This window comes from Talpa europaea (genome assembly GCF_964194135.1).
Source record: "Talpa europaea genome assembly, chromosome: 1".
NCBI classification, from domain to species: domain Eukaryota; kingdom Metazoa; phylum Chordata; class Mammalia; order Eulipotyphla; family Talpidae; genus Talpa; species Talpa europaea.
Window position 1 is genome coordinate 1,381,683 of NC_140073.1, and position 13,246 is coordinate 1,394,928.

Here is a 13,246-nt window from a genome sequence, read left to right on the forward strand (position 1 = left end):
GGGACACCCCGCGAGCTTCCGGCAGCGGGGAGGGAGCGGGAGGGGCCGGACTCTGCCCTCCTGGGCGCCGCCCGCGTCACCGCGGAGCATCGCCCGGAATCTCAGGTGGGACACGGGACACGCCCCGCGAGGGAGGGTCCGGGGGCGCGTCCGTGCCGGAGAGCCCCCTGCACCCTGAGGGCCCCTGCGCCTGCTCTGGAGGAACAGCCCCCCGGGGCCTGGTGAGGGGCTGTGAGCCCGAGGCGGCACATCCAGGATCCAGGTTTGCTCCACGTTAGTCCTGGAAGCGGCAAAGAGCGACGGGGCCGGGATGCCCTGACCCCGGCCCTGGCCCGTGGGGCGGCCAGAGTGTGCTGGGCGTGGAGGGCGGCGGCCAGGCCAGCCCTGGGCACGGGACGAGCCGCTGTCGGGGTACGGCTGTCTTTATTCTTTTTATTGCTCCTGATTTTCCGAGGCCACGCCCCGGCTGTCCTGCTGCGTGTGCGGGTCCGGCCCGCACTCCTGGGCCCAGTGCCCCTGCTCGTGCCCACACAACCGTCACGGAACAGTGTGACCCACGCTCTGGCAACAGCCGTGCGCCGGGCCGGGAGGCCATCTGTCCCCGGAGCACAGAGGCTGGCTGGGGAGCGTCTGGGCTTGCCCGCGACTCTCCTGCCGCCCGAGGGCCGTGGTCACGTCCCAGCAGGCATGTGCGGTTCTCAGAGCCTCTTGCCATCGCGGGGGCCGCTGCCAGCGAGGCAGCCCCTTCCTGCTCCCAGAGGGACAGCCCCGGCCGGCCCTGCCCGCAGCACGAGCAGCGAGGGCGGCCCCCAGGGCCGTGTCTGAGGCCTCCGGAGCCGGTGCCCCCTCCAGGGAAGGAAGCGCCCGAGTCACAGCCCCTGTTGTAAGGGGCAGCGTCTGCTTTTTGGGAGCTGCGGAGTGTGGGCTCAGGCCGCCATGTGTGCGTTGCGTGTCTGATTCCCGCAGCTCACCCCCGGAGTCATTAACCCTCAGTGTGTATTCTAGATTGTTCTGCAGGTCAGTCACTGACCTCACAGCACGTCCCAGGCTCCCTCCCCCTGCCTTTCCCTAAGTTGGTAGGATCCAGGGTGGTGCAGGGGTGCGGGCTGGGCCCCCTTCAGCACCAGCCTCAGGACCCCGGAAGAACCAGCCTGGCTCCTGGAGGCAGGTCCTCAAGGGCACGGGAAGGGGTGCAGACCGGGAGGGGTGCAGTCTCCTGACTGTCCCAGTGGGGGGGGGGGTTGGAGCAGCTTCACTCTTTATTGGCAGGTTTTTTTAAATACTTACTTTTATTTACCTTTAAAGAAGCCGTGGGGGGCGCCTGCCCCCTCATAGCCCTCGGCAGCCCCGGGGCATCTTTGCCCCAGGCCTGCTGACTGACCCTCCTCTCCAGCTTGAAGGACAGCGGCTGCCTGCAGAGCCAGGCTTCCAGCTGGTGGGCTCCGCCGGCTCCTCGTCTCCTCGGAAGTGCCTGTGGGGGCTGGATTCCGGCTGACAAGCTTCTAGAAATGTTTCAGGTGCACGTGCGGCTGCTGGGTGTGAGTCTACAAGAGAACACCTTTGCTGGGTTGTTCTCATCCACCCGTGTGCGGGCTCACGGCCAGGCCGCAGCCTCCATCTGTCCAAGGACTGTGTGATAAGGCTGCCTCGTCCCTGACAGTGGACGTTGAAGAAATACCATCTGGCTTCTTCTCTCCCTCTGATCCTGAATTGCCAGGTCCTGAGTGTCTCTCTTGTCTCCATGTCCCCTCAGGACGTGGCCAGCAGGTTGGCGAGGCTCAAACAGGATCCTCTTCCAGACCCCAAGAATCCAGAGCCTTTAGAGGCGGCTGTTGCAGAAGAAGGTCATTTCCCTTCGCGCTCTGCTGTGAGGCCGGTGGCCGCAGGTTGGAGGTAAGCGTCCCCACACCTGTGCCCACGGGCACAGGCAGCCCCTTCTCAGCTTGGAAGAAGTAAAGACGGCAGGTACCTCCGCTCTTGGTGCCAGCGCCTGTCGGGAGGCCCAGGGCTGAATAAACTGCACCGGGCACCTCCCTCTGCTGTTTCCTGCCAGCTGCTGCCCAGCATGCTGCCCACATGTCTGGTACCAACCCGGCGCTCAGGGTGGAGCTGGCACTGGCGCGTGGAGTCTGCAGCCCGGGTAGCCTCTAGGGCTGTTTCCGTCCCCAGCGGTGCCTTCCTCCAGGCCGCCCTCCTCTTGGGCTTCCCACGCTTAGTTCCGAGGCTACGTGTTTCCTGGCCTTTCTGCAACCTCCAGTGTGTTGGGCAACCCCAGGGTGATGTCGGTGCTACACGTCGACTCCACGCAGCTCGTGTGTGGCTTGGGGTGCCTGCTCCACCTCCCTGTCTGTGCGCCCAGGTGCCAGGGAGGGACTCTGGGCAATGGGGAATGGGACCAGAATGGGTGGGGAGCCGAACGGCTAAGTTTGATTTGTCTTTATTTTCGTTTCTTATGAATTTTTTATTTTGATCAAAGCCTCTGTGTGTTACAATATAACGTAGCTTTCAGGTGTTCACCATTGAAAGCCCATGTCCCTCGCCATGCCGATGTCCTCTTTTCTCCGCTTTACCCTCCCTGTTCCCCTCTGGCAGCCCGGTTGGTCTTCCATAAACTGGGTTGAGAACGGCAGATGGGCGTTGCTTAAAGATAAATTCTTTAAGCAAGAAGTAAGGAGGGCTTGAGAGCCCGCGGGGAGGGCTGCAGCTGTCCGGGCTGGGGGGCCATCAGAAGCTTGGAGCCCCAGTGGCTTCGTGCTCAGAGGAACGAGTCTCCTATTCTGACCCCCGCAGGGCCTCCCCCGCGAGGGGCAGGAGGGGCACGCAGGCGGTAAACGTTGTGTTAGAGGGCGTCGGAGCTGTTGGTCTGTGTGACAGCTCTGAGAGCATCCGGGAAGTTATTAGAGATAGGTGCATACAAAGTTTAGCAAATGGTAAGCGAGGCAACCGTTCATTCAAGGAAAAATAAAAGGTCGTTGCAAGGAGGGAGCATGCCACGTGGCCTCTGAACCAGGATATGTGTAGATGTGGCGGGTGCCGCCAACGAGGTGAACCACAGTCGAAGGTCAGTGAGGACCTCGTGGGCATATTGGTGGTACGAGGGAGGCTGGGAGGCGGGAACAAATGGTCAGAGGTTCGAGCCGTGGCGGCCGTGGTCGCGCAGTGGGGAAGGCCTGCGGCCGCCACGGACGGAAGGGCTTGAGACAGCGGGAAGTGGAGAGGCCAGAGGAGAGGCTGTCACAGCTCTGGGAGCGATTCTAAGGTGCCGCGAGGTCTTTCTGGCCTGGAATCTGCGTCCAGGATGAGGTGGCAAGAGGGGGCGTGGAGGAGGCCGGCCCGGAGGGCCCAGGGGCGGCGGGTGGATGCTGTCGGGAGCCTGGGGCCGTTCGCGTCTGAGCCGCGTCTGTTCTTCCCTCAGGGCCCAATGGCTGCAGAATCCCAGCCCCGCGCTCCCAAAACCAAGAGCCCGAACCGCGTGGCCAGCGGCGGGGCCGCGGCCCAGGGCCAGTGGGGCCGCGCCTGGTAAGGCTCTTGCCGTGTTCCCGGCTGGGAGATCAAGGGGTGTCTCTGTGGGCGCTTGCCCGCCCTGGCGGTTCTCTGGGCCTGTTGAAAACGAATCTTGGTTTTAAGGTGAAGGCTGAGGAAACAGCGCACTTGCCCCTTCTAGCAAAGGAGGCATTTGAAAAAGGAGAGCCCGGGAGCTGGCCTGAGGGGCAGCTGGCCTGGCTCTGGCACGTGGCTGACCTGGGCCTCCTGCAGCCAGAGAGCCAGAGCGCGGCGGGGGCTCTGGAGGGGCTGAGTGTCCTGCGGTCGGGGACCGGGGGTCCTGTGACCTCGTGGGTCACTGGGGCCTCCTCCACTCACGTTGAGGGTGCTGGGCAGTCTGTGGGCACCCGCAGACCCCCGGGAGATCGAGACTCCCGGGGCGAGAGGCAGAGCCCGTCTTGAGGGCTGGCCGGCCGGAGCAGGGGGACGGGCTGAGCTGGGCGGGCGCAGTGCCCGGAGCCGGGGGCACACAGCTGGCGTGACCTGTGACCCGCGACCCCACCCGCCTGCAGGGAGGTCGACTGGTTTTCCCTGGCGAGCGTCATCTTCCTGCTGCTGTTTGCGCCCTTCATCGTGTACTACTTCATCATGGCCTGCGACCAGTACCAGTGCGCCCTGACCAGCCCCGCCCTGGACCTCGCCACGGGGCGCGCCCGGCTCTCCGACATCTGGGCCCGGACGCCGGCGGTCACCTGGAAGGCGGCCCAGCTCTACGCCCTGTGGGTCTCGTTCCAGGTCAGACCCTGGCGCCGGCGCGGGGCCCAGGGGTGGCGCGTGTGGGGCCCCGGCCGCGGTCTGGGTGGTGGAATCCCGGCCCTGGCTGGCTGCTGGGTCTGGGACCCGCAAGCGTCCCCTGAGCCAAGGGCAGCAGAGCACAGGGAGCAAGACCCTGGGGAGGCGCGGGGGGCCGGGTGGCCACAGGGACCCACCTCCCGCCCCCGAGGGACGCCTCACTGCAGGAGACACCCCGCCCTGCCGCGTCCCCGCTGGCCTCCCAGCCCGGAGGTCGCCAGGTGGGGCTGGGCAGTGGCCCGGGACCGTGTTTCTTGTCTGGGCCCGGGCGCTCCTAGGCCCCTGGGAGATGCCGGCTCCCCCCGCCCTGGGGATGGGCTCCCCCCGCGTCTGCCCAGCGCCCCGGAGACCCTGTCGTTTGGGTCTCGTTCCCTTTGGGTTAAAGGGCTGGGGCAGCTGGGCCGCACGAGCACACAGCCCACCGCCCCCGCAGCCGACCCATTCGCACGCTGGGTCCCTCTGCCCCGCGGCTGTTTCTGGGCGTGGCACCCCCACACGCTGCACCCTGAGAATTTGCCCTCGTGCAGAGAGCCCCTCGAGGTCCCTCCCTTGCCATCCGCTTAGGGGCGAGGGCCAGCCTCGGGCGCCCGTGGGGACGGCCAGCAGGTGAGCGGTGGCCAGCCTCGGGCGCCCGTGGGGAGCGCCTGCTGACGCGTGCGGGGCCCCTCTTGTGAATGGGATTATTGCCTTTAAAGGGCGCGTTTTGTGTCTGTGAATGTCAGCCCAGCCTGCTCTGGGCCCGCACGGCACATGGGAAGGCCCAGGGGCTCCCCCGGGGTTGAACGGGCTCCCCAGCCCCCAGCTCCCGAGCCAGAAGCTCTTCTGCAGGAAATAACCGCCCCCCAGGCCTTCCCGCCTCCTCGGCGCCTCCACCCCGGCCTAGGGAGGCCGGGCGCAGCTCCGCTCACCCCCGGGTCAGCTCCGCTCACCTCTGCTCGCTCTGCCCAGGTGCTCCTGTACATGGCGCTTCCCGACGTCTGCCACCGGCTCCTGCCCGGCTACGTGGGCGGCGTTCAGGAGGGCGCCGTGACGCCCTCAGGTGAGGCCTGACCTCGCCCTCGCTCCCCTGACTGCCCGGCCCGGCCCTTCCTTTCACGCCCTCCCCCGGGCTGCTCCTTCCCAGATCTGCTCCCTGACAACAAGGAAATGTAGCTTGGGGTTACCGCGGGTCAGGGGACGCCAGGGGCAGCCCCGCACTGCCCTGCGTGGGGTTGGCGGTCTTGGTCCCCGATAACGAGGGAAGCGCGTGGCTGGCCTGCTGCTGGCCGCCTTGCCAGCGTGACCCTGCCCAGGGCACAGTGCCTCTGGGCTCGGGGACTATCGTTTAGGGCACTGCTGTCCCTCACAGCCACCCGAGCCCCCCTGAGCCCGCAGGGGGGTCCCCCAGCCCTGCCCATAGCGGGCTCTGGCCCCAGCAGCTGCTCCCCGCAGCGGTGCAGAGCATCTGACACCGTTCGCTGGTGCGGAGCCTCCAGCTCACAGAGTGCAGGCAGATGGCCTGCGGTGAGTTAAGGGGTGTCGGACCCCCCTCCAGGGGCTTAGCAGAGGGGTAGCAGTCCCCACAGCAGCAGCGGGAGGGGCGCTGCTGGCACCCCCCTGCAGCTGGGGCCTGGGGGCCGGGCCGGGTGGGCTGCCGGGGCTGGGCCGTGGGTGCTCCGGTTTCGTCCGCCCTCTGCAGGCGCCGTGAACAAGTACCAGGTGAATGGCCTGCAGGCCTGGCTCATCACGCACCTGCTCTGGCTCGCCAACGCCCACCTCCTCTCCTGGTTCTCCCCCACCATCATCTTCGACAACTGGATCCCGCTCTTCTGGTGTGCCAACCTCCTGGGCTACGCGGTCTCCACCTTCGCCATGGTCAAGGGCTACTGCTTCCCCACCAACGCCAAGGACTGGTACGTGCCGCGGCGGCCGGTGAGCCGGGCAACAGAGCCTTTGAAGGAGGCGCTGCCTGGCACTGAGGCTCCGGAGCCTGGCGAGGTGTGGGCTGGAACATGAGGCTCAGCTTGGCAAGTCTGTCTTTGGTGGCCAGGTCAGCCCTGGCGGCACTTGTGGGAGGCCCCTTCTGAACAGGGGCACCGGGCGTGGCCCCTTGGCAACATCAGCGTCGCCCACGCCACCCCCTGGGGACCCTGGTTATTGCACTGGTGTTGGTGCCGTCGTGGCCAGCCTCCCAGCGAGAGCCCGGCTGGTTGGTGCTGCTGTTAAGGAAGCCTCGGGTCGCGCCGTGGGTGGACAGTCACGTCTTCATCTGTCTTTTTTCTTTAAGATTTAAAAAAATTTATTGATGCACACGAGAGCTGGGGTACAGGCCAGAGGTGCGGGGGTGAGAGGATCCACCAGAGACAGAGTGGGGAGCAGAACAGGCAGATCCTCTGAAATCCACTGCTGAGGGGAGCAGCGGGGAGACAGGAGAGAATGCTGCGCCCGCCCTGTGGGTAGCTCCCTGGCCGGGGATCAACCTCGGGCCGCAGTGGCTGAGACTTAACCCCTGCACCACCAGGGAGGCCCTTCCTCTCTTTATCCACCTAGTCACTCCCGCCACCCGCCCATCTACAGGCCCACCCAGCCACCCCGCACCTTCCACCCCACCCACCCAGGAGTCCGCCCTTGCCCCGGCCCTACGCCGCCCTCCCTGGCTCCCCTCATAGCCGCCACGTTAGGGTCCTGTAACCGGGTGTAGGCGATGGGGATTTTTGAATAAGGTTCTCGTTCTTGGGGTGCTTACCTTGTAGGCTGGGGGCCAAGTAAAGACAAGTGTTTCCTTGAACAATTCCACGTCGTCCTTTGAGACCGGTCTGAGCAGTCAAGGGCGGTGACGGCTCTCAAGGCTCAGGGAAATCCCGTCACTGCCTGGGTGGGCGCGGCCCCGGCACTCGGCCCCTCTGCCAGGAGTGCAGCCTCGGTGCCCACGGAGCCCCGTGCCGAGTGCCCTGCTGGGGGGGCCCGAGTCCAGCCTGCGCGGGGCCCTGCGGGAGCCCGGCAGCAGCGGGGTGCCCTGGTGTCTTCGGAAGCACGGCCAGCCGCCCTGCCCGATGAGCAGCCCCCCGCACACAGCACCCCGAGTTGGGCCGCCCCGCGTCTGCGTGCGCGAGGCGGGCCCCGTGTGCGGCTTCTCACCACGTGTCTTTCCTTTGTGTTCTTAAGCAAGTTCACAGGCAATTTCTTTTACAACTACATGATGGGCATCGAGTTCAACCCTCGCATCGGGAAGTGGTTCGACTTCAAGCTGTTCTTCAACGGGCGCCCGGGCATCGTCGCCTGGACGCTCATCAACCTGTCCTTCGCGGCCAAGCAGCGGGAGCTGCACGGCCAGGTGACCAACACCATGGTCCTGGTCAACGTGCTGCAGGTAGGCTGGCCCGGCCGGGGGGGCTCTGACACGGGGTGGGGGCGCTCCCGGGACCCCGACCCGCCGCCCTGGGAAGGCGCGCCCCCCGCGCATCGGATGGCGTGGAGGGACAGGGGCGCTGCTGCCATGTACGTGTGGCCCCGGGAACGTGGGGCCTTGCCCGGAACCGGGGCTTGTTTCCCGCGCGGAGTTCAGGGAGCACCCCCAGCACCCCCCGAGCTCGGCCACAGTCACACTCCAAGGCCCTCACAGGCCCCAGGCGAGAAGGGGCAGGAGCAGCGATCGTCTCCCCTCTGACCTGTCTGTACTCAGACGCCCTCCCCGCCGACCCGTGAGGGCAGCGGTCGCCAAGCATTCGCCCAGTGTGCCCGGGGTGCACGGTGCCTTGTCGCCGCGGGCTGTCCCCAGCCAGTCCCGCCCGAGCGAGCTCTCGGCTCCATCGGGCATCGCCGGGCTCCGTCTCTGGTCACTGTGGTCCTCCAGGACGAAGACACCCGCCCCGTCCCCACGTCCCAGGCCAAGCGCAGGGATGGCCCTGGGTGGCGGCACGGAGCACAGCCCCACGTGCCCTGGTCAGCGCCGGGTCAGCGCCTTGTGCTGTGTTGCAGGCCATCTACGTGCTGGACTTCTTCTGGAACGAAACCTGGTACCTGAAGACCATCGACATCTGCCACGACCACTTCGGCTGGTACCTGGGCTGGGGCGACTGCGTCTGGCTGCCCTACCTGTACACGCTGCAGGTGAGCGGGCGGGGGCTCCATGCGCATGTGTGTCCGCAGCAGCCTCGGAGGGAGGTGCAGCCTAGCGTGGGGCCCCTGCAGAGGCCCCCAGAGGGCCCAGGCAGGCGGGTATCCTCAGGCCTCTCTCCCGGGTGTGTGGACGTGTCTGTTCCCTGTGGGCTCAAGAGCCGTCCCCCGGGAGGACGCATCCTAGGGGTGGGGCCCCCTGACCGCAGGCTACAGTCTCCACAGCCACTGGGGCGCTCTGCATTTGGGGGACACACTTCGCCCACAGAGAAGGAGGTGGTGTGGAATGGATTTTGGGTAGGAAGGATCGACCTGGGGACGCAGGCGGACGCTTGCATTCGCGTGTGTTGCCGCAGAGCTCGAGGGCGGCAGGCTGGCTTCTTGCCTCACGGCGGGCTTCCTGAGGGTCAGGCTGGAGACGCAGCGTGGCCTGAGGGGACCTGGCTGCCACTCGCAGGAGCCCAGAGTCAAGAGGTTCTCCTGATGGCAGGGGCGTGCTGAACCCCAGGGGAGCTGAGGAGGAGCCCCTGATTTGCATGGGGGGGTCAGCAACAGCTTCCAGGGCCAGCCACAGCCAGACTGAAAGCAGAGTGATGAGGCTGGGTGAGAATGTCCCGGAAAGGTGGATGGGTACGTGCAGTCTCCTCTAGAGAGTTTGGGGTGAGGGGCCCAGGGTCAAGGACTGAAGAAACGTCCCTGTGTTGTGAGCCACACAACAGGCTGCATGTGGCAGAACCGGCCAGTCCCACGGAAGCAGTGTCCAGCGCTGGCCTGGGCAGCCCACAGGGCCTGTGGGACGACCAGCTGAGTCAGGCCTTGGCACAGCCCCCACAGGCCCCTGAGACCGGGCCAGGTGAAGCCATGAGGGTCGCGGGGTGCAGGTGGGTGCTGTGCTGGCAGCTTCCCTCCTGCACCCTGACCTCCATGCAGCGTGCCCCACAGTGACTCGGGGGTTCTGAGCAGTAGGTGGCAGAGCGGCCTGGCCATTCCACGGCCAAGAGCGGCCCTGCCTTCCTCTGCAGCCTCTGGGCTCATGCCTGGGAGGCCTGTCCAGGCCACCACGCATTTCACAAGTAGGTGAGGAGGCTGGACGGGCATATCTCGCCCCAGGGCACCCTTTGTGAGCAGCGAGCTGGGCTGCCTGCCCGAACCGGTCGCACGAGAACAGATCTGCCAGGAAAGACTGGCCGGGCAGGGTCCACACTGGCTGGACACAGCAGGGCCTGCGGTGGTCATGCCTTGGGCTGCTGTTAGCTGGCTGGACCCCAGGCAGTGTCCCAGCACAAGGGCCTGGGTGGGGAGGTAAGTGGGAACCTCACAGCAGAGCGAGAAGGTCCCCGCAGGGTGCGGAGGTCCTGGACTCCTGTTCCTGCCCCCAGGCCTGGTTAGTGACTGCAGGTCCCCTGGACCCGTCTTTCCTCCCATGGCCCGCGGGCTCTCTGCTGCCCCCTCGGACGTGCAGAACAGCAGTAATTGATTGGTTTTATGTGTGTAGTTAACCCTATGCGGCACACTTGTGTATGTGTGTGTGTTTGTGAGTGTGTGTATACACACACACACACAATCTGTATACCAGGCCTTGTTTGACCACCGTCTGTGAAGTACACATGAGTGTGTATTTTATCTTGATTGCGTTGCTTGGGGTTCTCCAGAGACAGCGAGCCAGGCCGTGTGGGCTGTGTATGTATAACACAGGCGCAGGCTGTGTGGGTCACCCCTGGCCGAAAGGGCAGCAGGCAGTGCCCTGCATGTCTCAGTGGTCCTGGCGGGCCACCATCTTCAGGACAGAGCAAATGTCGAGTGGGGCTAAGGCAGTGCTGGTGGAATCACGGTTGCCCGGGGCGGTCTGTTCTCTGAAGCCTTCAACTCATTAGAGGAGGCCACTGTGTCCTGGAGGCTGACCTGCTTTACCCCACGTGGACTGTGGGAAATGCTGGTCACTCCTAACAAGCTGCTGCCCAGCAAGAGCCTGGTGGTGACCAGACACCGGGGTGCCGGGCCTAACAGGGCGTCACCTACAGTGAACCATGATGATGTGTTGGGGTGACGTTTTTATATTGTGTATTTACGCAACGTGGGACGTAAATGCGTGTCCATGTAACCATCGCGCATGTAGATCCAGCCGTCTGCGTGGGGCTGGGGGATGGAGGGGCTGGGCGGCCAGGTGTGTGTGTTCCTCACCTGAGCCCAGCAGCCCTCCCGGCAGCTGCTTTTATCTCCCGGCAGAGCCGGCTGAGCCCACACTCCCGGCCGCTCCCCGGAGGAACCTCATCCGACCCCGTCCTCTTGCCCCGCAGGGTCTGTACCTGGTCTACCACCCCGTGCAGCTGTCCACCCCCCACGCCCTGGGCGTCCTGCTGCTGGGCCTGGTGGGCTACTACATCTTCCGGATGACTAACCACCAGAAGGACCTGTTCCGCCGCACGGACGGACGCTGCCTGATCTGGGGCCGCAAGCCCCGGTTCATCGAGTGCGCCTACACCTCGGCCGACGGCCAGCGGCACCGCAGCAAGCTGCTGGTGTCCGGCTTCTGGGGCGTGGCCCGCCACTTCAACTACACCGGGGACCTGATGGGCAGCCTGGCCTACTGCCTGGCCTGCGGCGGGGGCCACCTGCTGCCCTACTTCTACATCATCTACATGACGGTGCTGCTGACCCACCGCTGCGTGCGCGACGAGCACCGCTGCGCCCACAAGTACGGCCGGGACTGGGCGCGCTACACGGCCGCCGTGCCCGCGCGCCTGCTGCCCGGCGTCTTCTAGGGGCCGTCCTGGGGGAGGACCCGCGAGCCGCGCAGCCGTTGCGGGGGGCAGTGGGGGCATCCCAGCCCCACCCAGAGCCTCAGCTTCCTTGGTGGTGACATGGACGCCTGGCGGGCTGGCGCTCCCGCTGCTGTGCGCTGCTCCCTGGCTCTCGGGCACTCCGAGGGTTGGGCCTGCTGCCTTCTCACCAGCAGACGACCGTCCCCGAGCCTTGCCGAGGGCGACTGTGCTTCCTGTCGTGGGGCGCCTCCCGCCCCCGCCTCCTGGACAGACGAGGCCGCGCTGGCCGGTCTTGAGCCCAGTGAAGGGGCTGCAGGGAGTGCTGCTCGGGCCAATGCCCGGCGCCTGGACCCCTCCTCAGCGGCCCCATCCTGAGCTGCACCCGACGCCCTCTGCGCGCACGGCCAGATGTGTCGCGCATGGACACGAGGCTCCGACACGTCCCTAAACCAGCCCTGCCGCCAGCCACCCCGGCCGGGCCTGCCCAGCGAGATCCGAACCCCAGCCTTGGGCCAGGCCTGCCAGGTCCTTTCCTTCCTCGGGCGCCCCCGACCCAGAATCCTGCCTCCAGACTCGGCTGCCCTCGTTGTTAGTCTTTATATTAAACTTTCTACTCGGTCTTCCGCTGTCCCCTGCGCCTGGCTGGCCTGATGACACCAAGGGCTGCGTTCCCGCGGGTCGAGGAGGCCTGAGAAACTCGCCTCAGTGAGGGTTCACGCGCCCCGGGGGCGTTGTGCCTGGTCGGGGAGGCCATTCGTTACCAAGGGGACCCCAGCAAGTGGGCCAGGAGCCAGGAGCTGGCCGGTGCCCGGCTGGCTCGGCCCAGAACCGGCCTGGGAGTGTCTGAGTGAGTGCCCAGCCCTGGCAGGGCCCCTGCCCCAGGCTGCGAGCTGAGCTGAGCTGACCGTGGCCTCCTGAACAGGGATTGGGGAGCAGAGCATGGGTCCCCCCCGGACCAGCCGGGAGCCCTGTTTGCTGTCCTGGAACTGCACCCCCGCCCCTAGGGCTTATGGGTCTGTGGGGCCTCAGGGCTGCGTTTGTCACAGCCGCACCAGGCCTCGGGCACCGGGAGCCTCGGCCCTGCCTGGTTCAAAGTCTGGGGGCACGTGGCCCTCCCTCCGGCTGGGGTGGGGTGGCAGCCTCTCGGCCTGGGCTCTGGGGCGCTGGTTCTCTCCCCGCCCTCGCTGGGCAGGGCTCCGGGGCGAGTGGGGCCGCCTCTGAGCGCCGGGCTGCCGTCTGCTCACTGCTCCTCTCCCCTCACCCCAGCCCGCGGTCTCCTGCCCTCACTGCCCTTTGTGTGGGAGGGAGCGGAAAGCACCGGGGCTGGCGGGCACACCCAGGCGGGCACACCCAGGCGAGGGCAGGAGACCTTCCCCGCGACGAGATTACAGCGCTGTCTGGAACATGCCGGCATCTGCCAGGCTCCGCTTACACGCGTCACGTCCTCGGAGAAGCCGCAGCCCCCGGGCGGCCGGGAGGACACTGCCCCTTCCCCAGCAGGGCTGCCAGTGGCCACACGTGCCCAGGGGCTGCACCGGATCAGCGCAGCCCCTTCCTAGGGGTCAGCAGCCCCCGGACAGTGCACGGCGAGGCTACGGGGCATGATCCGAGTTAGTTGTGCCCACGTGGGGATGGAAAGCAGTGTCTCCTTCCCCCTGGGCCTTGGGAGCCCACCCACCGGCTTAGCAGCGTGACGTGTCGCCCCAGCCTGCGCTGACCCCGGGGGAGAGGACGCCTACCGTGAGGACCAGGGTCTGCCACAGTAGCCTGAGCTAAGACGTGCAGGCCACTCCTTGGGCGCACAGGGTGACCATCCGCGGGATTGCACGCTCATGGGGCCGTCTCGGGGGTGCTGAGTGAGAACCCCAAAAGGCAATCCGCACCCCCTCACACGAGCCCCAGGGACAGCTGTGTTGAGCTGCAGCCCCGATGGGGGAGTCGGCCAGAAGGGGGGCTCTCACGGCGCGGGAGGGCCTGTGGGGCTGGAATGTTCTGTGCTGGTGGGTGTGCGGACCCGTGCAGAATTGCAGTCGTGTGTGCACACGCAGGCGGGC

At 66.4% G+C, this 13,246-nt stretch overlaps 1 protein-coding gene across 4 annotated transcripts; it reads left to right on the plus strand.

The window, feature by feature from the left end:
• Positions 1-3,421: 3,421 nt before the first annotated feature.
• Positions 3,422-11,192, plus strand: DHCR7 (7-dehydrocholesterol reductase; the record flags this gene model as incomplete). Of its 4 annotated transcripts, XM_084228962.1 has the most annotated exons (7): positions 3,422-3,519; positions 4,056-4,278; positions 5,284-5,374; positions 6,014-6,227; positions 7,480-7,684; positions 8,293-8,424; positions 10,728-11,192. In XM_084228962.1, the coding sequence occupies 7 exons, from the start codon at positions 3,422-3,424 to the stop codon at positions 11,190-11,192; spliced, it is 1,428 nt and encodes a 475-aa protein (XP_084085088.1). The 4 variants fall into 4 exon arrangements, with proteins under 4 accessions (XP_084085088.1, XP_084085089.1, XP_084085091.1 ...); XM_084228963.1 differs by lacking the exon at positions 5,284-5,374 and having other exon boundaries at positions 6,196-6,227; XM_084228965.1 differs by lacking the exon at positions 3,422-3,519 and having other exon boundaries at positions 4,117-4,317.
• Between the last annotated feature and the right edge of the window lie 2,054 nt (positions 11,193-13,246).